The sequence below is a fragment of the Musca domestica genome, unplaced genomic scaffold, assembly GCF_030504385.1.
Source record: "Musca domestica strain aabys unplaced genomic scaffold, Musca_domestica.polishedcontigs.V.1.1 7, whole genome shotgun sequence".
Lineage (NCBI taxonomy): Eukaryota > Metazoa > Arthropoda > Insecta > Diptera > Muscidae > Musca > Musca domestica.
Window position 1 is genome coordinate 5,928,639 of NW_026712383.1, and position 25,870 is coordinate 5,954,508.

At 36.1% G+C, this 25,870-nt stretch overlaps 1 protein-coding gene across 1 annotated transcript in view; it reads left to right on the forward strand.

The window, feature by feature from the left end:
* Positions 1-7,856: 7,856 nt before the first annotated feature.
* LOC101896101 (ATP-binding cassette sub-family C member Sur) overlaps positions 7,857-25,870 on the forward strand; it is a 223,289-nt gene continuing 205,275 nt past the window's right edge. Inside the window, exon 1 of the mRNA XM_011297641.3 lies at positions 7,857-8,060. Within this exon, the coding sequence (XP_011295943.1) occupies positions 7,894-8,060 (167 nt within the window). The 5' untranslated portion in view covers positions 7,857-7,893. The remainder of the gene's footprint in view (positions 8,061-25,870) is intronic.

Genomic DNA, 25,870 nt, shown 5'->3' on the forward strand with positions numbered 1-25,870 from the left:
CCCCTGTCACATTGATGACCGTGCATAATATTTGTAGGGTATCAGTATAAATTATTTCAATTAATTTGAAGTACACATATTTCAACTTCTTCACATTAACATGACAAACGTACTATGTACATATGTACACATGTAGTTGAGATGTCAGTGAGTGGTCAACTCCATTTATATTCCAATTAATATGGGATCGAAAACAAAACGAATTGTACACAAAGAAGTGCATGCGTAAAACAATGAACAATGTAAACATATTTGCTAATTTGTCCGCACATTGAGGGTGGCGGTGGTGCTGGTGGCGGTGGTACTTCGTTCCAATTAATTGAACCGAACCGTACGCATTTCGCTTCATTTGTTTTGTAAATATTTAGCTTTTGCAATAATTAAAGAAATTCTCAATACATTCGGTTGTTAGGCGCATGCAGGAACAGAACAGACAAGAGTTGTCGCACATACATACATATTTTTGAATGGTCGGTCAGTTGCTTTAAGTGAGTTGCTCTGTCTGTCTGTTGGTTTGTTTGTTTCATTAAAGCGATCGCCGGCAATTTAGTTAAGGGTCAATTGAAAAAACAAACATCAAACACAGGGAGGATCTTGTGAGAGTATTGAGAGACAGACATCCTCAGTCACATTCATTTTGGATTCTTAATCAGCCTCAAATAAAATGAAGCTATTTTCAAAAATGTAAAAAAGTTCAAACAAATTTTACTAATTGTCTTAAAAATTTGAATATTTTAAATGCTTTTTTTTGGCTCTCTTTCATTTTCAGACCTCCCCCAACATTACGGGAAGTACGCTTTTGCTCCCACTTGAAATTAATTCGCTTTCTTCTTTTAATTGACATAGCTCTCAGAAACATATTGGCGGCGCCAAGATCTCTTACTGCACATTCAATTTGAAATTATTGCAGAAATTGTTTTGTGTGCAATCATCATTAAAACAAAACTCGATCCATATTCTCCACCGCGAATGCTAATAAAAATGTCATCGTTCGAATGAAATGGAAACTACACGAAGAGCAACAACAACAACATCAACTTCGCAATGGTGATTAAAATAATTGGCTCTTGAGTATCGGAGATGATGTTCACGCATGCCTTTAAAATGTTTACAAAGAACAAAAAAACAAATGTTCTACAGTCGAATGCTTTGCAACACATTCGTTTCGAATATATTGGAGCTATTGCTTTTGGAACAAAAAATTCCTCAAATACTTTTGATTTTTTTTCGAGAATAAAAAAAATTTAGATACAGCTCCGCTAATGCAGTTTAGGAGTAAATTCAAATACATCAACTCCAGCTTAAAATGAATTTAGATCCTTGCACCAACTTGGAATGTAGTTGGGCCAGAACATTATGGTATGTTTGGTCTCCATACGTTCAAGAGCTGAAGAGGATGGGATGTGCGGTCGAATGGCGTTATTCATACTATATTGATTTATGACATCGGTGACTGCATTTGTGTGAATATGTACATCTCAAAATTATCGTGATAGTACAGAGGCTCTCACTTATAAGATCTAAGTCTAACACGTTTGACATTAGACTATACATCCCACCCCTGGTACAATAATAATGTCAGACAAAAATTGTTTTTTTTTTTTGCAATAATTACATGAAAAATCCAGTAGATTCTGAAAGTAGAGCTAACAAGTTCAAAAGTATCAGTCGGTTTGCGACAGATGTATACCCTGAGCCTATGTTCGATTATTTAAATATGTTTTGATTTCTGGTTATTTAAACTCTTGACCAACATTGTTCATTTCGTATCGGAACTAAATAAAAACAATTAAAAAAACATTAAGTTCGGCCGGGCCAAAACTTTAATACCCTCCACCTTAGGGTAAAGGAAACATTAGAAGAAATGTGGCAAAAACCATTAAAATGCCGAATATCGGCAGGTACCGTTATATGGGGGCTATACAAAAACGTGAACCTATAACTACAATGTTTCCCCACACGAACTAGGACCCATTATGACCCACAAATACCAACTTTTAGACAAATCAGTGAAAAATGTGGCAAAAACCATTAAAATACCGAATATCGGGATGTACCGTTATATGAGGGCTATACCAAATCATGGACCATACATGCAATGTTTCGCCACTGGAGCTGGAACCCATTATGACCAACAAATACCAATTTTCAGACAAATCCGTGAAAAAATTTGGCAAAAATCATCAAATTACCGAATATCGGGAGGTACCGTTATATGGGGGCTATACCAAAACGTGGACCTATAATTACAATGTTTCGCCACACGAACTAGGATCCATTATGACCCACAAATACCAATTTTTAGATAAATCCGTGAAAAAAATGTGGCATAAATCATCAAAATACCGAATATCGGGAGGTACCGTTATATGGGGACTATACCAGAACGTGGACCGATATATCTCATTTTCAATACCAACCATCCTAGACACAATACAAATTGCTCTGCTTAGTTTTGGCGCTCTACGTCAAATGGCTGTATCGAGATTTCAACAGACAGACGGACATCGTTAAATCGACCTAGAATTTTATGTTGATTATGAATATATATACTTTATGGGGTCTACGACGAATATTTAAGGATGTTACAAACGGAATGACAAAGTTAATATACCCTCCTTTCCAAGGTGGAGGGTATAATGATATAAATATTGTCAGGTTTGAACTACATTGACTACTTTCTTCACTTTATATGAAATATGTGATAATTTTTAGAAAATTTTGAAACATGCGTGGGTTACCAGATATAGCATATATATAGTTACCGAAGCTTTCAATTTTCATGTATCATCTAATACATTTAAAAATATTGGTATGGGTAAAATTTCAAGAAAATCGAATATCCAATTTTATGCGAAATCAAAAATTCCATATACATCTCAGGTTTCTGGTTGAGACAAATATTTAGATATTGCTGGCTGTATAAAATCGCCGACTTCTTTCGCAAGTTATGACAGATATAAGTATTTAAAATGGTAATCCTTTTGGGGTGAGGTACCAAAAGGGGTTGGCAGATATCTATCATCCTCACAATTGATTTTGCGTTAGAAAAATGTTTAGGTTAGGTTGAAAAGAGGGGCTAAACAATTCGCAATACACTTAAGCCAGTAAGGCCTGTTGTGCGTTATAGACTAAGGGCTTTTTTCGAAAGAAGACGGGCAGTTTACAGTCTGTTTTATTTGAAATTCAGTTGTCTTTACAAAATTTCTTAACTGTTTATATCATTTACCATGATCTGATTAGGTCTGGTATGGAGTCGTTCCCTAAGAATTGGGATCTGATATTTGCAAACGCTGGGCATTGGCAGAGAGAATGTTCCAATGTTTCGTCATCTTCACCGTATGCCCTGCATATGCTGTTATCTACATATCCTATCTTGTACAAGACCGATCTCATTTTTACCCAGTAATAAAAGGTTCTTCGTTTTTATTTCCTTGGGATCGCCACATAAGATTTTTGTGGTTTTCATTACGCCCTCATTGTTGTCCAAGTCTTTAATACTAGACGTGACACATAAGTGGCGAGAGAGTTTGCTATCTTGTTACCTTTAACTCCCTTGTGACCTGGTACCCATACAATGCGTACTACGCCGTGTTGAGAGTAGTTGTTGATTGAATTTATACATTCTTGAAGTCACTGTTTTGGATGTTATAGCTCTTATAGCTGCCTTGCTGTCCGTTAGGGCGTTTACGGTAGCCGATCTCGTCTCGTCTCGGATCCTGATTTCGGATTTTATGATCGTTTTGGTTATTCAAAATTTTGACCTTTGTGGGGGAGGCAACAGAGAAAATGGGTTGATTTCGACAAACTTTTATAAGAGATCTTGCGTTGATGGAAATATTGAGATGTGCCAAGTCTGAATGGAATCGAATGTTAATTTCACGTTTTATGAGTTTCATGGATATTCAAAATTTTAACCCTTTGCCAGAAGGAGTGGACCGATATTTTACATCTCCACACCAGACCTTGAGTTAATAAAAATATTGTGATGTGTATAATTTGAAAACAATTGGAATCTTACATCACATTTTATAAGAATTTCAACCTTTGGTGGGGTTTACCGATTTTGTCCGTCTACGAACACAAACTAGTCTTGGCAATAATATTATAACGTACCAAGTTTGCACCAAATCGGATACTCCCTTCGAGAGTTATCGCACCAGCCAGACAGATAGACAGACATATGGACGGTCGGACGGACATCGGTAGATCGACTTCCACGGAATTGTCATTTATACTCGCAACAGATAAAAATCGTTTTAGTATAAAATTGTCTATATAAGTTCCCCTTTTTGTATGGCTCTACCCGCTTTAGAGGTTTTTTTTTTTTTTTTGAAAACTTAACCGCATTCTAAAACCGATCTTACTCGTAGGTAGGTTGAAGTAGGTTGATAAAATTTTACTCAGATGTGTGTTAGGTCTGCAGGACTTCTGGTATTGAAAATGGGCTATATAGGTCCCATGTAACGGTACCTGCCTACATTCGGTATTTTATTGAGTATAGCGACATTATTATTATATAACGGTACCTCCCTTTATTCGGTATTACATTTTTCAGTGGTATAGTTGCAAATTTCGTATTTGAAGTTCCTAGTGGATACTACAGTCTATGACAGAAAACTGTCTAAGCGGGTCCAGGTCTTCGTATAGCCCCTAAATATCGGTATATATTCGGTATTTTGCTGATTTTAGCTGCATTATTCATGGGAATTTTTTTCAAAATTCATATTTGAAACTCCTAATGAGTGCTACAGCCTGTTACTTAAAAATTTCCTATTTCCTATCATGAATAGACTCACGCTTGAACAACGCTCGTCGTTTTTTCGCCCATTGGGCTCTAGAGAAGTTTGCAAATGACCCATTGTTTTGTCGCAAAATTGTGTTCATCGATTTAGAAATATGAATGACGTTGATCCGGAGGAGATGTGGTTTCAACAGGATTGCGCTACGTGCCATACGGCGAACGCAACCATCGACTTATTGAAATCAAAATTTGGCGATAAATTGATTTCGAGAAGTGGGCCTGTCAATTGACCTCCAAGGTCGTGCGATGTGACACCTCTCGATTATTTTCTGTGTACGTGAAGTCACTGGTTTATGCTGATAAACCAGCAACAATTGACGCCTTGGACGCCAGCATTCTTCGTGTTATTCGTGACATACGGCCAGCAGTGTTCGAAAAAGTGGAAAGTATTGGACGTCCAGAATGCACTTCGTCAAGAACAGCCGCGGTGCCCATATGCCCGAAATCATTTTCAAATGTTAATGTCACGTATTGATCTTTCGAATAAAAAAAAAATTGAGAAATATTTCAAAATGTTTAGGATAGAGCTTTGAAATTTGATAGAGATCTTTGGATTAGATCCAGAATCATTGGTGCAGAAGATGAGTCAGGTAGGGATATCTCTTTATACCCTTTATTTTGGTAACTTTTCGATGCTGGATTTTCCCGGTAATTACTTAATTTTGTCGCACAGTGTAAGTGGTGTTTTATTCAAAATCAACATCGGCCCTAACATTTATGAATTACTTTGTTCTTTTTATACCCTCCACCTTGGAAAGGAGGGTATATTAACTTTGTCATTCCGTTTGTAACATCCTTAAATATTCGTCTTAGACCCCATAAAGTATATATATTCATAATCAGCATAAAATTATAAGTCGATTTAACGATGTCCGTCTGTCTGTCTGTCCGTCTGTCTGTCTGTCTGTCCGTCTGTCTGTCTGTTGAAATCACGATACAGCCCACATTATTTGACGTAGAGCTCCAAAATTTAGCAGAGCTATTTGCATTGTGTCTAGGATGGTTGGTATTGAAAATCAGATATATCGGTCCACGTTCTGGTATAGTCCCCATATAACGGTACCTCCCGATATTCGGTATTTTGATGATTTATGCCACGTTTTTTCACGGATTTGTCTTAAAATTGGTATTTGTAGGTCATAGCAGGTCCCTGAGCGTGTGGCAAAACATTGCATGTATGGGTCCAAAATTTGGTATAGCCCCCATATAACGGTACCTCCAGATATTCGGTAATTTGATGATTTTTGCAACATTTTTTCACGGATTTGTCTGAAAATCGGTATTTGTTGGTCATAATGGCTTCCAGCTCCGGTGGCGAAACATTGCATGTATGGGTCCATGATTTGGTATAGCCCTCATATAACGGTACCTCCCGATATTCGGTATTTTGATGGTTTTTGCCACATTTTTTCACTGATTTGCCTAAAAATTGGTATTTGTGGGTCCTAATGGGTCCTAGTTCGTGTGGCGAAACATTTTAATTATAGGTCCACGTTTTGGTATAGCCCCCATATAACGGGACCTCCCGATATTCGGTAATTTAATGATTTTTGCCACATTTTTTTCACGGATTTGTCTGAAATTTGGTATTTGTTGGTCATAATTGGTTCCAGCTTCGGTGGCGAAACATTGCATGCACGGGTCCATTATTTGATATAGCCCCCATATAAAGATACCTCCCGATATTCGGTATTTTGATGGTTTTTGCCACATTTTTTCACTGATTTGTCTAAAAATTGGTATTTGTGGGCCATAATGGGTCCTAGTTCGTGTGGCGAAACATTGTAATTATAGGTCCACGTTTTGGTGTAGACCCCATATTACGGTACCTCCCCATAATCGGCATTTTAATGGTTTTTGCCACATTTCTTCTAATGTTTATTTTACCCTAAGGTGGAGGGTATTAAAAGTTTGGCCCGGCCGAACTTAATGTTTTTTTACTTGTTTTATAAAAAATATGGGTGTTCCATTAAATGGTCTTCTTTTCTATAAGAAATCTGACTGAAGTCACCTGGTCAGACTACAGGACTCATTGATTTTCTTTAATATTCAAAATAAATTAATTTATTTTTACTTATAACTCCATATTATGACCACCATGGGTCTTCTTTGTCGGTAGTAGATCAACAGGTAACGAAACCCAATAGATAATCTTATGTTCTTAAGTTCACCAAAATTGTATTCTCTTCGAATATTGAAATTTCTCCAAAATAATATCGCTCTCTCCGTTGCCACGACAAATAAACTACGTGCTCTGTGGCGTTTCGGAATAACACCAACAGAGAGAAATCGATCATTCGAATGTCTTGATGTTTCAATTCCAAGAATTCAACGAAAGTATTGAGAATAAGGAAGAAGAAGTATTTTGTCTGGCGTCCAGCCATAAGAAATAAGATGAGCTGATGATGTGCTGCTGCTGCTGACAATCGTGGGCATTCGAAATATATTCTCAGCAATCAGACGATCAGCGATATTCAAAGGAGACGGTTCATTTGGAATTTCGGAAAACGGGCGATCTTGCGATTGTTTTTATTATTTTTAGTGTTGTTGGAGTGTAGTAATTGTTGTTGCATTTTCATGTTTAGTTTTTGGAAAAATAAACAAATTTCCCCAATGGTCGGTGGCATATAGTAACGGTTGTGTCGGATTGCCAATGAGTTTTGAAATATTTACCTTGTCCGTGCATCCCCTTCGGTGTGTGGTTTTTGTGTGAAAATTTCATGAAAAATTCTTAACACAAAGAGAATATGTGAAGAAAAAATTATTGTGGAAGTCCAGAAGAAATATAATCAGAATTATTAAAAGAAAAAAATGTTCTAAACAAATGCTAATTTTCGCCGCAAATGAAGGCCAGCAATAAATTTGTAAAAGCAGATGGAAATATTTTCAATACGAAAAAATATTTATTTAATTAAATATTGTGAAGTGATATGAAATAATGGAAATTTTAACAAGTGGAATTTCAATGGAAAATTAAAAAAAAATTAAATATTTCAAATATTGAAAAAGAAAATGGAAATATAAAAAAATTATTTTTTTTTTAATCAAATCTTTTAAAATTAAATTTGTTTTCCTTGAAGTGCGAAAAAATGGCATCAAGGTCCATGAATTGTGATACCATACGCTCCGAGGCTCTGCATGACCATCTGGGCACCGATATTTGCCTTATCAATTCGGTGAAATGGGAGGTGTCGGCCATGTTTGCCGCACTTTTGTTTTGTATTATTGGCTATATGTTGGTGAAATGGAAAAGTCGGTAAGTGAAATACAACAAAAACAACAACAAAGGCGGACAAACCAAAAATTATTTATATATAAATGTGTTGAGTTCAAAGTGGTCCATTAAAATGTATTTTTAACATTTTGAAATGTTTACCTGTCATGTAAAATACGCAGTAAAGTGTTTAAATAAGAATTTTGGATGGAAGATAGGAAAGCAAAATCTTGTCTATACAGGGTGAGATAAAAAAAAACTACAACAAAGTCAAAGGCCATAATTTTTAATTTTTTTTTTAATTTTATTGGACGAAAGCAAAAATGTCGGAAATAGCATCAAATTTTAGAATAAGTTTAGATTTGTTCGAATTGGTCACCTTTGGTACGAATTATGTCCTCCAAACGGCCAATGAAACACGCTGCCCGAATGTTGTTCTGCGTTATTTTGGCCCATTCCCGGCGAAGCGCTTGCTTGAGGTAATCGACACTTTGGTATTTTTTAGTGCCAACCTTGCTTTCCAAAATACTTCAGACACAATAGTCCAACGGATTGGTATCCGGAGATTTTGGTGGCTATTGTGCCCTGGAAATGAAGCGAGGAACCTCATTTTGTAACCATTCTTGGGTGGCGCGTGCTGAGTCCTGTTGAAATGTCCAAGGTCTGCGGCCAAAATGTTTGCGTGCCCAAGGCTTTAATACACCCTTCACAATATTTTCGCGATAATATTCGGCATTCATTCTGATGCCACGCTCGATTAATACGAGCGGAGAGCGGCCGGCGCTTGAGTTCAGCTGACCTCTTTGGAAAGTGAACACGATCATTTTGTTTGTTTACAAACTGCGGGACAACGAATGTTTTCTCATCGGAGAAAACCAAATTTTAACAGCTGTCGGACGAGTGGCTTAGAAATGACAGCACCCTGTATAATTTGATACGGTACAAACGTGCCGTATTGAAATAACGGTTTTGGACCCTGGGTCTTTCTTGACCAAATCCGTTTCAAGACATTCGGAGTCGATCTAGTGATGTCCGCCCGTCTGTCTGGCTAGCTGGTGTGCACTATAACTCTCGAAGGTAGTATCCGATGTGATCCAAATTTGGTACATGATAATATTATTATCAAACTTAGATCGAGTTCGGGGATGGGCAGTATCGGCCCATTCTTTCTGGTACCTATCAAAAAAAAAAAGAAAGAGAAAAGATAATCCGATTTTGCTCCAAATTTGCAAATCCTAATACTTGTATCAGTGCTAGGTTAGGAGCGAAAATGGACAATATCGGATCACTCCATTGAGTAATTCCCCCACAAAGGGTCAACATATTGAATGATTATAACCCTTATAAAATGTGATGTAAGAGTCCGATGATTAACCCAAGGTCTGGTGTGAAGATGGTAACGATTATAAAATCCGAAACATGCATCCACTTCTCTTCATATTTCACATTTACTAACATAAGATCTGCTGTGAGGATGGGATATATCGGTCCACTCCTACTAGTACCTGTCCCACAAAGGTTCAACGTTTGAATATTCATGATGCTCATAAAACTCGAAATTAACATCAGATTCCATTCAGACTTGGTACATTTCAATGTTTCCATCAACAAAATATCTGTTATAAAGGGGGTAGAGATCGGACCATTTCCTCTGGTACCTCCCCCACAAAGGGTGAAAGTTTTGAATAACCAAAACGATCATAAAATCAAAAATAACTATCCGGTTCTCTTCATATTTCATACATCCCATTATATTTACTAACATAAGATCTGCTGTGAAGATGGGATACATGGGTCCACTCCTTCTGGTACCTCCCCCACAAAGGGTCAGAATTTGGAATATCCATAAAGCTCATAAAACGTGAAATTAACATCCGATTCCATTCAGACTTGGTACATCTCAATATTTCCATCAACATACCATTTCTTCTGGTACCTCCCCCACAATAGGGTTAAAGTTTTGAATAACCAAAACGATTATAAAATACGAAACAAGTATCCAGTTCTATTCATATTTCACATTTAACACAACATTTGCTGTGGAGATGGAATGCATATATCGGTCCACTCCTTCTGGTACCTGCCTAACAATGGATCAAAATTTTTAATTTCCAAGAGGCTTATAAAACGCGAAATTATCGTCCGATTCCATTCAGACTTGGTGCATTGCAATATTTCCACCAACACAAGATTTGTTATAAAAATGGTGGAGATCGGGCCATTACTTCTAGTACTTCTACGACATAGGGCTCAAGATTTTGAAAAAGAAAACGCTCAAAGAAAGCGAAATAAGAATGGGCACCTAGCGGCGAAGAGCAGAAGTAAATCACTACGAAGATAGAAAACAGACGGCTTCGGTATAAAATAAGTTGTCATAGAGTTTTTCGAGGTCCGTAGTCTGTTGAAGGCTGATGGCCTAAGAGAGGTTTAATACGTCCCCTTGGCAATCGTAGCAGTAAATAGTTTTTCGTTGAAGTTAAGAGGGGTTTACAAAGTTCCCTCTAGGATCTGACATCCGAGGAGTTAGTGTGTGTGTTTTCTCTTGTGAGTAAAGTGGGTTTTATAACGTTCCCTTTAATTCTAAGAGGGTTGTTTTACGTCGTTCGAGTTTAGAGGGGTTTCTGACGTTCCCTCACGTATATAGTGTATTGTATGACTATATTTATTTTAGTAGTGGCGTCCTTGTATCGTAAACGCTGTCAATGTCACTGCCATCAATCTTTCGTCATCCCTGTAACGACCTTGGCCTCAGCTTCAAAGTGAGAAAACACGTCGTCACATACCCTAAACGTTTAATACAATAAGACTCTACTACAGACTTGCGTTTTTCCTATTTCTTTTAAATTTAAAGTGCCTCGCTGGTTGTGCCTTAGTGTAGGCTTTAAATGAAGGGTCGGGTTAAGAGAAAACGTATGTGAAATGTAGGGAAAGGCTTGGAAAGGGAGGATATTCTCTACCAGTTTTTGGTTATATCCCTTTATAAAGTTTCAAAAAGCCAATACACGTGTATTCTATTTTTAGTTCCTCAGTCATTGGTTTCTTGTGTTGCGTGTTTTTTGTTGAAAATTTTCGTAAACATTTCGTAGTTTGCAAATTATTTGGCATATAAGTGTTAGGTCAAGGCTTCAAAATCTTTTTGAAATTTGAAATTTTATATTTCCATATCGGTCGTGTAATATTTTAACTGTAAAACTGGTGTACATTTAAGGTACCACATTTTTTGTTTATTTAACTGTAGAAATTTCGAAATTATTTCAACATAAAATGTTCACATGGAATCGAAATAAAATATAAACATTAAAATGACCAAAACCACCATCGAATTGTTTATTTTAAATCTAAATAAAAGAATTCGGCAGCAATTAAGGAATTTATAAACAAGAGAAGAGCTTTTGCAAAAAAGCTTTGGCGTTTTGAAAAATGTTTCTCAAAATGACATGAAAAGTTAGGAAACTCATTGAAAATTATCAATACTTTTTTTTTCGTTCTTTGTGTTGATAGATATGGAATTTTGTTGATTCTATTAGAACACTTTTTTAAGTATTGAACATATAATACAAGCCATTAAATTATTAATGGCAGTTTCTTTCTTATTTTTGAAAAAAAAATATTTATGAGATTTGGAGAAAAAATTAAAATTTTATGAATGCCTTTTATAACTTTTTGGATATTGTTTGGCTTTTGTGGTATTCGGAATAGATAAGTCATAAAAAGTATTTTTATAAAATGAAAACCAAAATACGAACAAATGTTTTCTATTCTTAATTTTAAAAATTAACAATAAAATTTAGTTTGATTTATGTTAGGATATAAATAAACAGAGGACTTATGTTAGGATTATAGAATTAGCATAAAACTTTGATGACATTTTAATGTTTTCTACAAAAAAATGTTTCGGAAGAAGAGGTCGTAGGGTCATTTGAATAAGTTCTATGAGGTTTGCTGTGTTTTATGTTGTCACCCTTGTCTGAATTATTTTGATGAACAACTAACTAGCAACGTTGTGGGAAATAATGTTGGGGTTTGACTGATTCTAAAAAAAACTATGTTCAGCGGTTATTTTATTAAAAGAAATTAGAATTACTATTTTAAGGCACTGACGATATTAAAAATGTAAAAAAAAAAATTAAAAATGATTATTGGCTGTGAAATTAGTTGATAATATTTAGGCCTCAGTCATCCGATATTCCATTCTCCATATCGGGACTTTTTCACAGTTATTAACAAATATTTAAAGGGTTCTGGTTTATTGTTTTATTTTATGGTCCGTTTCTATCTGAAACGCCATTACAACAAGGTTTTTCAAATGTTTGATTATAATGTGGGACGAAATACAATATTTTTATACCCTACAATTCATAGTGGTAAGGGTATTATGCCTTTGGGCATATGTTTGTAACAGGGAGAAAGAAGCGAGATAGACCCCCATAGTTACTGAGGATCTTCATAGAATCACTTTCCGAGTCGATTTATGCGTGTCAGTCCGTCCGTCCGTCTTTCCATGTATTTTTGTGAACATAACGCAGGTCGCATTTATTATCCGATTGAGATGAAATTTTCCAAACAATAGTTGTTTGTCCCAAGGATGAAGCTTATTGAAATTGGAGATAATCGGTAAAAATTTAGATATAGCTCCCATATATATATCTTCGTCCGATTTGTTTTTATTGTGCACCAAACGTGTAATATCATCCCGAATAGTATAGAATTTTGCACATACAACCAAATTAGGCCTGAAAATAAGTATGCCAAATTTGATCAAAATCGGTTCAGATATAGCTATAGCTCCCATATATATGTTTCATCCGATTTGTTATTTTTGTCCTCCGCAGCCATAATATGCACTGTGTAACAACAATATTTGGGAAAATATATCAAATACAGCTCAGAAATACTTTTGCTAAATTTTATCGAGATCGGTTCAGATTTGGATATAGCTCCCATATATGACTTCGTCCGATTTAACTTTGGTTGTGGGATGAAATTTGGTACTTACGACCGAATTGAGTCCAGAAGTTAGTATATCAAATTTGGTGTAGATCGGTTAAGATATAGCTATAGCTCCCATATATATTGTTCATCCGATTTCTAGTTTTTGCTATCCACAGCCGTAATATGCACTCCGTAACAACGATATTTAGGGAAATATATCATATACAGCTCAGAAATATATTTGCCAATTTTTTTCGAGATCGGTTCAGATTTGGATATAACTCTCATATATATCTTTATCTGATTTTAAATTAATTTTGCACCATATGGGCAATACAAGTCCGAATTCAAAAGATACAAATACTTCGGCATATTTAGTCCTTTGAACTTTAAATAATAATTATAATCATAGCGTGTACGATTGAGTTCTCCCGAAAAAAACTTTTAATTGTTATGTGGAGCTCTACTAAATTAGCAAAGTGGTGTAGGGTACTTTCTTTACTGGTTTTAAGTTTTTAACAGCATTTTTAACGTTTTTTTTTTGAAAATTTCCAAATTCGTTCCAAATGGTTGAAGGTATTCAAAGTTTTGCCCGGCCAAACTTACAACTTTTTTACTAGTTTTTTTGTTGATAGATTCGCAGCAGCGCGTTGTAGAAGAAAAAAGGCAGTCGCTGTCGAAATAATTTTGGAAAATTTGAATGAAAAACAAGTAAAAAAGCAGTAAGCCGGGCCGAACTTTGAATACCCTCAATCATTTGGAACAAATAAAAAAATTTTCAAAAAAATAAAATCCATTAAAAAATTATTTTAAATATCTAATATATCTTTAAACAAGTAAGCAAAGGCTACAGTCGAGCGGGGCCGACCGTTGAATACCCTACAACACTATAATAAACGATACAGTTTATATAGGTGAAATACTCGACAGAATTCCACAAGATATTGTGACAAATAATAAAAGAAAACCATCAGGATCCGTTCTCTAATTTTCGAATAATAGCAACTTAAACTAATTTGCTCATTTCCAATTTATTTGTGGATGTTGCACGTAAATGGTTTGCCTAGATCTGGAACCAATATTTCCCAAAGACCTATAATCTCTCAGAAGTGGCAAAAGATTAACATTTATTATTGGTTTTTGACTGAAACGCATCTATATGAGATACAGACATTTGACTATATTCTTCAACGAAATCAGCGTTAACGAAATAGTCAGAAGTGCGTCTTTCCTGTATTTGTGAATTCTCCAAAAAGTCACCGGAATGGACATTTTCGTATTTTGTCTACAAAAGTTGGCAAACTATTTCACACATTGAATATTTTTGGGATGACCATCCAAAACTGCTTGGTTTTGCAATGTCCGGTAACCCCCACTCAAATGTGCGTGAGGATCGGGCGATAATTACGACCTGCTGACAATTTTGCAGTTTTTTGGTCCAATTCAACCCCTAAATATATGGCGATCATCTCCAAAAAGAATAGGCTTCTATTCTGACCCTCATCTTATCTCCATGCAAAATTTCGTAAGGATCGGGCCATAAATGCGATCTGTATATGATATCTTGATATCCTAACTACTTAGTTTTGTTAGCTGTAGAAATATTACCAAATGTTTAATTCAAAATGAAAATATGCCAAAAATATGACAAAATTGAAAAAATATGAGAAAATTTTACAAAATCAATATTTTCATCTTTAGAGAGATATTTTTATGCGATTTTTTTAGGCGTTTCTTCATTCCTGCCAAGAGGCCATTCTGATTTAATGAGAACTGTCGAAATCAGTTCAGCCGTTCTCGACATATAAGAGATCTTTCAAGCATATCTTCTTTGATAGACATATATATCGCACATATTTTGCTATATATCCGATTTGTTGGATAATAACATCAATGTAAAGGTTAGAAGTAACCTTGTGATGGCTTTGTGATTTCGCCGGGATTTAAAATATTCACGGTTTAATGAAAAATTTTAATTTTTTTCAACACAAAAGATATGGTCTATTTTACCCGCTAAATATTATCGGATGACCACCCAAATAAGTAGGCTTCTTCCCCGCCCTAAACTCTATCTACACGCGAAATTTCGCGTCGATTGGTCTATAATTGCGACCTGTATAGCTACTGCAAAATCCGACATATTTTCAGTATTTGGTCCATTTCAACCCCTAAACATTTGGCGATCATCTCCAAAAGCAATAGGGTTCTATTCTGGTCGAAGCCCCACCTACATTCTAAATTTCGTGAAGATCGGGCCATAATTGCGACCTGTAGAGTGATTACAAATTAACATGGACAGACGGACAGACGGACAGACGGACGGACGGACATACATAGCTAGATCGACTCAGCTCGGCGAGCTAGGAAGATCCATATATACTTTCCTATGTGGGAAACCAATATTTCGAGGTGTTACATAATTTTTGGCCCAATCAAACTTATAATACCCCAAACACATAGTGTTGTAGGGTATAAATATCTATCCCCCGATATATAGGGGGATATATGATATTGTGGACCTATTAAGACAAATCTATGTCTGGGTGTAAAGTACTCACAAGGAACTCCTTGTGTGGATTTTCAGATAATTCCGTAGAAAAATGTGGGAAAAATCATCAAAATACCGAATATCGGGGGGTACCGTTATATGGGTGATATACGATATCGTTGACATATGTAGAAAATTCTCTGTCGGTGGGTAAAGTGCTCACAAAAATGTGGCTAAAATCATCAAAATAACGAATATCGGGGGTACCGTTGTATGGGGGCTATACGATATCGTGGACCTATATAGATAATTCTCTGCCGAAGCATAAAGTACCCACAAGGAACTCCTTGTGTGAATTTTCAGACAATTCCGTTGAAAAATGTGGGTAAAATCATCAAAATACCGAATATCGGGGGGTACCGTTATATAGGGGATATTCGATATCTTGGACCTATATAGACAATTCTAAATACTCACAAGGATCTCCTTTTGTGGAATTTCAGACACTTCATTTAAAAATGTGGCTAAAATCATCAAAATACCGAATACCGGGGGGTACCGTTATATGGGGGCTATACGATATCGCGGACCTTTATAGATAATTCTCTGCCGAGGTATAAAGTACCCATAAGGAACTCCTTGTGTGGATTTTCAAACAATTCCAATGAAAAATGTGGGTAAAGTTATCAAAACACCGAATATCGGGGGTACCGTTATATGGGGGATATACGATATCGTGGACCGATATAGTCCATCTTCGAACTTGACCTGCCTGCAGACAAAAGAGAGATCTGTGCAAAATTTTAGCTTCCTATCTTAATTCGTTTAGACTATAGCGTGATTACAACAGACGGACGGACAGGGCTAAATTGTTTTAGAAATTTAACGCTGATCAAGAATATATATACTTTGTTGGGTTTAAAATGATTATTTCGATGAGTTACAAACGGAATGACGAACTTAATATACCCTCCATACTATGTATGGTGGAGGGTATAAAAATCATCCAAGCTTGTTGAAATCATTGAAAAATGTAGATCATAAAACCCTCTGATTGGGGTCGTATAAGCAAACATATAAACTTCTACTTATTTCTGAAAAAAATTTAAAATTTTTGACATATCATTGTTCTTAAGCCTTGATGCATCCACCTATATTCTGCCACCATGGTTCCACCGAAAAACTAGTAAAACATTAAAAAAAACCCACATTCATCTCTTCTACTGGTTTTACCATTTAAAAAACCAAGGAATAATGAGGAAAACCATTTCTCCATTTAAGCTAGATGTGGCATAGATCCGTAACACTAATTGCTGCATGATATACACACATACGAATATCTTACACAGGTGACTGCTGTGGTCCTCCTTTCATTTTCATTTATGAACCATGAAATTTTGCATTTAAACATTTGAAATGGCACAATGGCGTTTGTGCATGTTCGTTGAATTGTCACCATTGATATGCTGCGCGATGTGATGATGATCTGGTGGTGTGTAGACATCTGGAATGCCATGACAAACCGAGCAGAGGCAACCAAACAACTGACATCATCATCATCACACGTCATTACCCGTCGTGGCAAAAATCACTAAAAATGATGACGTTTTTGGCGAATTGAGGGGGGGGGGGGGGAAATTTTATTTGTTGCGATGATTGCGTTGACAAAAGGAATGTAGAGAATGTCTCTGGCTTGATGGCTGTTTTGTCTGTCTGCCCATATGTCTGTGAGGGTGTGTGTGTGTGTGGGCCTGCCTCCGTGCGTGAGTGTTAAGTTCACACTGACATGTGTCTGCTTTTCATTTCGGTTTGTGAGCAAGACACCCAAACAATTTTTTTCCATATAATTTCCCATCATATATGTATGTATATATGTTTGCTTGTGTGTGCTGACATAAAAAAGTAAGAAAGTGTTTTTTAAAAATAGCCAATGAAAAGTTTTCACTTAAATAAACAATTTATTCTAAAGAAGACATTTGTTATTAATTTACAAAAAGAACAAAAATATTGGACTATTTTAGGAATGCTTCCATCGAAGTAGATAAATTAAGGCGCTAATTGGGCTGGGTGGCACTAATTTTGATAAATTGCTTGGGGGAAAATTCAAAGCGGAATAATAATGGATTATTTTTTAGGCGTTTTTGGTGGGGCTTCGGTCAATGTTCGATAATTAAAATATATTTTGACTTCTGTAATGATTATTCAAATTATTGATCCTCAATGTAGTTATATTATATTGTTTACAAGCGTACAAAAGTATTTTGGTGAGAATTTTCCAGAAAAAAAGTTTTTCGTTATGGAATTCAGCGTGATAGTGTTATATCTTTATATTTGGCTGGAAAACCCCAAGTGGCCATCGTTAGAGTACTCCATCATTTAAATGTGAATAAATCGTTTTTGCCTCGTATCATCGCTCGTTACCATGATACTGGTAGCGTAGCCCGACGTCAAGGAAATGGACGGAAGAAAACAGCAACATCAGCAGAAATAGTTCGAAAAGTAAAGAAGCGACTTGATCGAAACCCGTGTGATCGAAAAATGGCTCTTGAGCTCAACATATTGTAAAATTCGATTCGGCAAATATTGACAAATGATCTCGGGGTAAAGCCATTGATATTTCAAAAAGTGCAAGAACTTACACCGCAACAGAAAGAAAATCGACTCAAAAGAGCTAAAGATTTGCATCACTTGGCCGAAAGTGGTGAACTACCGAATTTGATTTTCTCTGATGAGAAAACATTCGTTGTCCAGCAGTTTGAAAACAACCAAAATGATAGTGTTTACTTGCCAAAAGGTCAGCTGAAAATGTGCACCTTCGGTTGGCCACCAGAACTCAAGCGCCGGTCATGCTGATGGTGTGGGCGGCCATAACAACCGATGGTCGCTCTCCGCTAGTATTAATCGACCGTGGCATCAGAATAAATGCCGAATATTATCGCGAAAATATTCTGAAGGGTGTATTAAAGAAGCATACCTTGGACATTCCAACAGGACTCAGCACCATACTCAGGGCGATGGAGCTGAGCCCTGTTGGAATGTCCAAGGTATGCGGCTTTAATACACCCTCCTGAATATTTTCGTGCCACCCAAAAATGGTTACAAAAGTGAGGTTCCTCGCTTCATTTCCAGCGCACAATGGCCACCAAAATCTACGGATACCAATCCGTTGGACTATTGTGTCTGGAGTATTTTGGAAAGCAAGTTTGGCACTAAAAAATACCAAAGTGTCGATCACCTCAAGCAAGCGTTTCGCCGGGAATGGGCCAAAATACCGCAGAGCAACATTCGGGCAGCGTGTGACGGTTTCATTAGCCGTTTGAAGGCCATAATTCTGAACCCATTTTCTCCAGGTTTGTCGTACTTGCTGCTAGACCGAATTGGATCGGATGTACCAAAATTCTGGTCATTAGGACTTATATTGGCCATTTGGTGCACAATTAACCCGAAATCGGTTGAAGATATATGTATATGGGACCTATATGGAAATTTGAACCGATTCTCATCAATTTAAATTGGACACCAAGGACAAACCTTGTGCCAAACATCGCTTTATAAATGCGACCTTCATTTTATTCGCAAGAATGCATGGACAGACGGACTGACATGCATAAAGGCTAGTACCTACTGTTTCCGCAGAGGGAATTGTAGACTAGGTGCCGCTATTAAAATAAACAAGTAAAAAAGCTGTAAGTTCGGCCAGGCCGAACTTTGAATACCCTCCACCATTTGGGACGCATTTGGCAATTTTCCAAAAAAGGAAAAAAATAATAAATAAAATCCGTTAAGAATTCAGTTAAAATCTTAAAAATACCGAATGTAGCCGTTATTTTAGTTTCTATACGACGACGTGGACCTGCATAGGCAACTTTTGTCATAAACCATAACAATATTCAAATGTGAAACTAAAATAAAAAAATCGGTGAATAATGTAGCTAAAATAACCAAAATACCGAATATCGGGAGGTACCGTTATATGGGGGCTATACGAAGACGTGGACCTGCACAGACAATGTCATAGGCTGTAGTATCTACTACGAACATCAAATACCAAATTTGAAAGAATTCCGATTAATAATGTCGCTAAAATCAACAAAGTACTGAATAAAATATGGGGGTTATACCAAAACGTGGACCTACATGGCCCATTTTCAATACCAAAAGTCCTGCAGACATAATATACATTTGAGTAAAATTTTATCAATCTGATTAATTTCTTCCGTTCCGTAAATGGACGGAGATCGCTAAATCGACATAGAACTTTAAGCTGATCAAGAATATATATACCTTGTGAATATATATACTTTACAAAATTGTACAATTTACTTTGAAAAATCAAAATTAAATCAACAACAAATAAAATAATCATATGAATTTCGTTAGAATTTAAAAGTTAATTAATATGAAACAATTATCCAATTCGAAGAAAAAATATTTTATTTATTTTATAATTCACCATTTGGTAAAAGGCTCTCTAAACAGGAGACCATGCCAAAAAAGTAGAATGGATACCATATAATTAAATACAGCAAACAAAGTGTTTACATCAATGATTTACCTGTCTTTGCAAAAGTTCTTAGGAAAGAACGGACTGACCTCTGAAAGTGGATGTCATGGAGGTGTATCACATTAATACGCTACCTATTTTTTCGAGCAATCCAGTAGCAAATCATGGACTTCTACCTAAAATAACACGCAAATTAGACTTCATTAATCAAACAAAAGAAGATAAACAATTTCATCACGTACCACCCTAACATATGTAAATACCACACGCATATATGTGCATATGTAAATACCAGCATTTTCCATTGAACTAAATTATTAACTGCATCATTTGTTGTTCCATTAAAATTTTGTTTATATCTCTCCTGCGTCGTAGACAAGAGGAAGTCCCGCTGTGCTAAATTTTCAATGTTCTGTTTGCATTTCTGTTCTAATTTCCTTGAAGATGATGATGCCGGCGATACCAATGAATAAATTCTGGAACTGAAACTAGAACAAACCAATGTAAACAGGTGCCATTTATGTAGAACTATTTTGTTTGGTAGGAATCAAAACAACAACTGCATTAACAAAAAAAAAAAAAAAAAAAGAAAAAAAATGGAACACAGATAATGTTTTACAAAAGTAAACAATTATTGAAGTAGGCGTATGGTATTATTTAAAAACTTTTGAAATTTAGAAAATTTTAATTTAGGGTTAAGGATGGGCGCGATGCAATTTTGATTTAAGGCGAAAGGAGTGAATGACATAATTTGTGAAAATGGAAAGTGGTCCCAGTGTTCTCTGTCACTTTATCATTAACTAGCAAGTGCCCAAAATCCACCTTACAATTTTATATTCGTTCCAACAGTTTGTGTTAGGCCTTTTTATACCATTAACCATATGATTAGGGAGGGTATATTTTATTTGATACGACCAAAACGTGTCTCAACGAAATAATGGTCTCTTTGGACCTAATCCGTTTCAGGACATTTGGAGTCGATCAAGTGATGTATGTGCTTCTGCCCATCCGTCTCTCCATCAGTCTGGCTGGTGCGCACAATAACTCTCACAGGGAACATCCAATTTGGTTCAAACATGGTACATCGTAATATTATTATCAAACTTAGATCGAATTCAGAGATGGGCAATATCGGTTCACTCCTTGGGTAGCCGACATAAGGTCGAAAGAAAAGGGATAATCCGATTTTGCTCCAACTTTTTAAATCCTAATATTTGCATCTGTGATAGGTAAGGTGTGAAAATGGACAATATCGGTCCACTCCATCAAGTACCCCCCCCACAAATGGTCAAAATTTTGAATAATTACAACTTTTATAAAATGTGATGTAAGAGTCCGATTATCTTCAAATTTCACAGATCTCAATATTTATATTAACCCAAGGTCTGGTGTTAAGATGCAGAATATCGGTCCACTTGTTTTGGTACTTCCCCTACAAAAGGCCGAAATTTTCAAAAAATATATATTTATTGCATGAAAAGTGAAAATATAATCAGATTTTGCTCCAACTTTGCATATCCTAATATTTGCGTCAGTGCTAGGTCAGGTGTGAAAATGAACAATATCGGCCCACTCCATCAAGTACCTCCCCCACAAATGGTCAAAATTTTGAATAATTACAACTCTCATAAAATGTGATGTAAGAGTTCGATTGTCCCCAAATTTCACACATCCCAATATTTATATTAACCCAAGGTCTGGTGTTAAAATGCGCAAAATCGATCCACTCCTTCTGGTACCTCCCCCACAAATAGCCAAAATTTTGGAAAAAAAAGAATATTTTCTGCACAGAAAGGGAAGCAATAATCTATTTTTGCAAATCCTAATATTTGGGTAAGTTCTAAGACTCGTGCCAAAATGGATAGTATTAGTCCACTCCATCAAGTACCTCCTCCACAAAGATTCAAAATTTTGAATAATTATAACTCTTATAAAATGTGATGTAAGTGTCCGATTGTCTTCAAATTAAACACATCCCAATATTTTTATTAGCCCAAGGTCTGGTCTGAAGGTGGAATATATCGGTCAACTCCTTCTGGTACCTCCCCCACAAATGTTCAAAATGTTGAATATCCATGAATCTCATAAAACGTGATATTAACCTATTAACGCCGGATCCCTTATTAGCGGGAGAAAAATGTTGAAACATAGTGGAGGATGCCATAATGTCACTCATATTCCGCGCACAAAAATTCAGCCCCCTATTTCTACCGCTTGCTCGTGCAGGGGGTGGGGCGTTTTCGCACCCGTCGGCGTTACTGAGTACAATTTTAGTACTAGAAAATGTTTTAATAAATTAATAGTATTGTAAAGGAAAATATATGAATCAAGTTGGAATTTTAATAAAATTAGTCAAAAACAAGTAAGCAAAGGCTACAGTCGAGCGGGGCCGACCGTTGAATACCCTACAACACTATAGTAAATGATACAGTTTATATAGGCGAGATACTCGAAAGAATTCCACAAGATATTGTGACAAATAATAAAAGAAACCCATCAGGTTTCGTTCTCTAATTTTCGAATAATTGCAACTTAAACTAATTTGCTCATTTCCAATATATTGGTAGATGTTGCACCTAAATGGCCTTCCTAGATCTGGAACCAATATTTCCCAAAGACCTATAATCTCTCAGAAGTGGGAAAAGATTAACATTTATTATTGGTTTTTGACTGAAACGCATCTATATGAGATACAAACATTTGACTATATTCTTCAACGAAATAGTGAGAAGTGCGTCTTTCCTGTATTTGTGAATTCTCCAAAAAGTCACTGGAATGGATATTTTCGTATTTTGTCTACAAAAGTTGGCAAACTATTTCACACATTGAATATTTTTGGATGGCCATCCAAATCTATTTGGCTTTTGCAATGTCCGGTAACCTCCATTCAAATGCGCGTGCAGTTTTTTTGTCCATTTCAACCCCTAAATATATGGCGATTATCTCCAAAAAGAGTAGGCTTCTATTCTGACCCTCATCTTATCCCCATGCAAAATTTCATAAGGATCGGGCCATAAATGCGATCTGTATATGATATCCTGATATCCTAACTACTTAGTTTTGTTAGCTGTAGAAATATTACCAAATGTTTAATTCAAAATGAAAATATGCCAAAAATATGACAAAATTGAAAAAATATGAGAAAATATTACAAAATCAATATTTTCATCTTTAGAGAGATATTTTTATGCGATTTTTTTAGACGTTTTTACTTTCCTGCCAAGAGGCCATTTTGAATTGATGAGAACTGTCGAAATCAGTTCAGCCGTTCTCGACATATAAGAGATCTTTCAAGCATATCCTCTTTGATAGACATATATATCGCACATATTTTGCTACATATCCGATTTGATGGATGTTAATATCAATGTAAAGATCAGAAGTAACCTTGTCATGGCTTTGTGATTTCGCGGTTTAATGAAAATTTTTGAATTTTTTCAACGCAAAAGATATGGTCTATTTTACCCGCTAAATATTATCCGATGACCACCCAAATTGGTAGGCTTCTTCCCCGCCCTAAACTCTAGCTCCATGCGAAGTTCCGCGTCGATTGGTCTATAATTGCGACCTGTACAGCTACTGCAAAATCCGACATTTTTTCAGTTTTTGGTCCATTTCGACCCCTAAATATTATGCGATCATCTCCAAAAGAAATAGGGTTCTATTCTGACCCTAGCCCCACCTCCATTCTAAATTTCGTGAAGATCGGGCCATAATTGCGACCTGTAGAGTGATTACAAATTAACATGGACAGACGGACAGACGGACGGACGGACATACATAGGTAGATCGACTCAGCTCGGCGAGCTAGGAAGATCCATATATACTTTCCTATATGGGAAACCAATATTTCGTGGTGTTACATAAATTCTGGCCCAATCAAACTTATAATACCCCCAACACATAGTGTTGTAGGGTATAATTAGACGATAATACTAAAAAATAGTGAAGTAATACATGTTACAAAGGTTGCACATTGGAAAGGAGGGTATATTAACTTTGTCATTCCGTGTGTAACATCCCTAAATATTCGTCGAAGACTCCATAAAGACTCATAATCAGCACAAAATTCTAAGTCGATTTAATGATGTCCGTCCGTCTGTCCATCTGTCAGTTGAAATCAAGATACAGCCCCATTATTTGACGTAGAGCGTCAAAATTTAGCAGAACAATTTGTATTGTGTCTAGGATGATTGGTATTGAAAATGATATATATCCGTCCACGTTTTGGTATAGTCCCCATAAAACGGTATCCGCCTATATTCGGTATTTTTATGGTTTTAGCCACACTTTTCGATGGAATTTTCTGAAATTCAACACAAGGAGTTCCTTGTGAGTACTGTACCCTCTGAAAGAAAATTGTCTTTATAGGTACACAATATCGTATATCGCCCCATATATCGGCATACATGTGCACCAAATGCGTAATATCAGTCCGAATCAAATCAATTTAAGTACACGCAGCTAGGTTCAGTCTAGAAGTATATCTGGTAATCGGTTCAGATTTCGATGCTCCCTTATATATTTTCGTCCGATTTAAATTTTATTGTGCGCCACATGTTTAATATGTATCCAATATGGATGATTTCGGCACATCCGAGCGAATTCAACCCTGAAGCAAGTACTTCTAATTTGGTGAAAATCGGTACATATACAGTTATAGCTTCCATATATATGATTCATCCGATTTGGGGTTTAAGTCCCTCACATTCGTAATATGCAAAATTTCATCGAGATCGGTTCAGAGTTGAATATAGCTTCCATATATATCTTCATACAATTTCATATTTATTGTGCACCAAATATGTAATTTCAGGCCTGGAGCAAATACGACATTTGTTGGAATTCTGTTCCCATATATGTATATATAATCTCTTTAGACATTTTTTAAGCAAAATGATGCATTAAAGAGATCGTGACAAAGAGCAGACGGTGTGACAGCTATTTTGATTGGGAGCGCTTCATTAGCGTTCGCACATATGGTTAACCGAAAATACTTATCTTAGTAAAAGAGCACCCATTAGCGCCGACGGGTGCGAAAACGCTCAATACGTATATAAGCAAAGACGTTTATATGCACAATTTTGAAAAATGTATAAGTTATATAGGGCAGAGGGCTTCCGATCCATACCAATATATATTTAAAAAATATTTTTTTCTATATGTTTTCTTTGTATAATAGGGTTACTTTTTGCATGTGGGAAAACCTTCACTTGGCGATGCGTTTATTATCATGTAGATGACGTCTGATGTAAAAACAGCCCAAGTCAAATAAATAGACCCATCCATCTACTATCTATACCAAGAAACAGAAAAGCGATATGGAATATGAAACCGTTTCTATGCATGCTCAAAAACACCTCTATTTTTGGTGCGTTTTCGCACCCGTCGGCGTTAATGGGTTAATATCCGAATCCATTCAATATTTCCATCAACACAAGATCTGTTATGAAGATGGTAGATATCGGACCATTTCTTTTGGTACACCCCCCACATAGGCATAACTAAAACGATTATAAAATTCCATATTTCTCTTCATATTTCACACATCTCTTTATTTCTACTAACACAAGATCTGCTGTGGGGATGGGATATATCGGTCCACTACTTCTGGTACCTACCCCACAAAGGGTTAAAATGTTGAATTTTCATGAAGCTTATCAAACGCAAAATTAACATCCGATTCTATCTAGACTTTGTACCTCTCAATATTTCCATTAACACAAGATTTGTTACAAAGATGGTGGATATGGGACCATTTCTTCTGGTATCTCCCCCACATAGGGTTCAAGATTTTGAAAAACAAAATCCCCAAAGAGAGAGAAATAAGCATCCAACTCTTTTCAAATTTCACACATACAAACATTTTGCTAACACAAGATCTGTTGTGAATATAATACATATATGTAAACTCCTTCTGGTACCTCA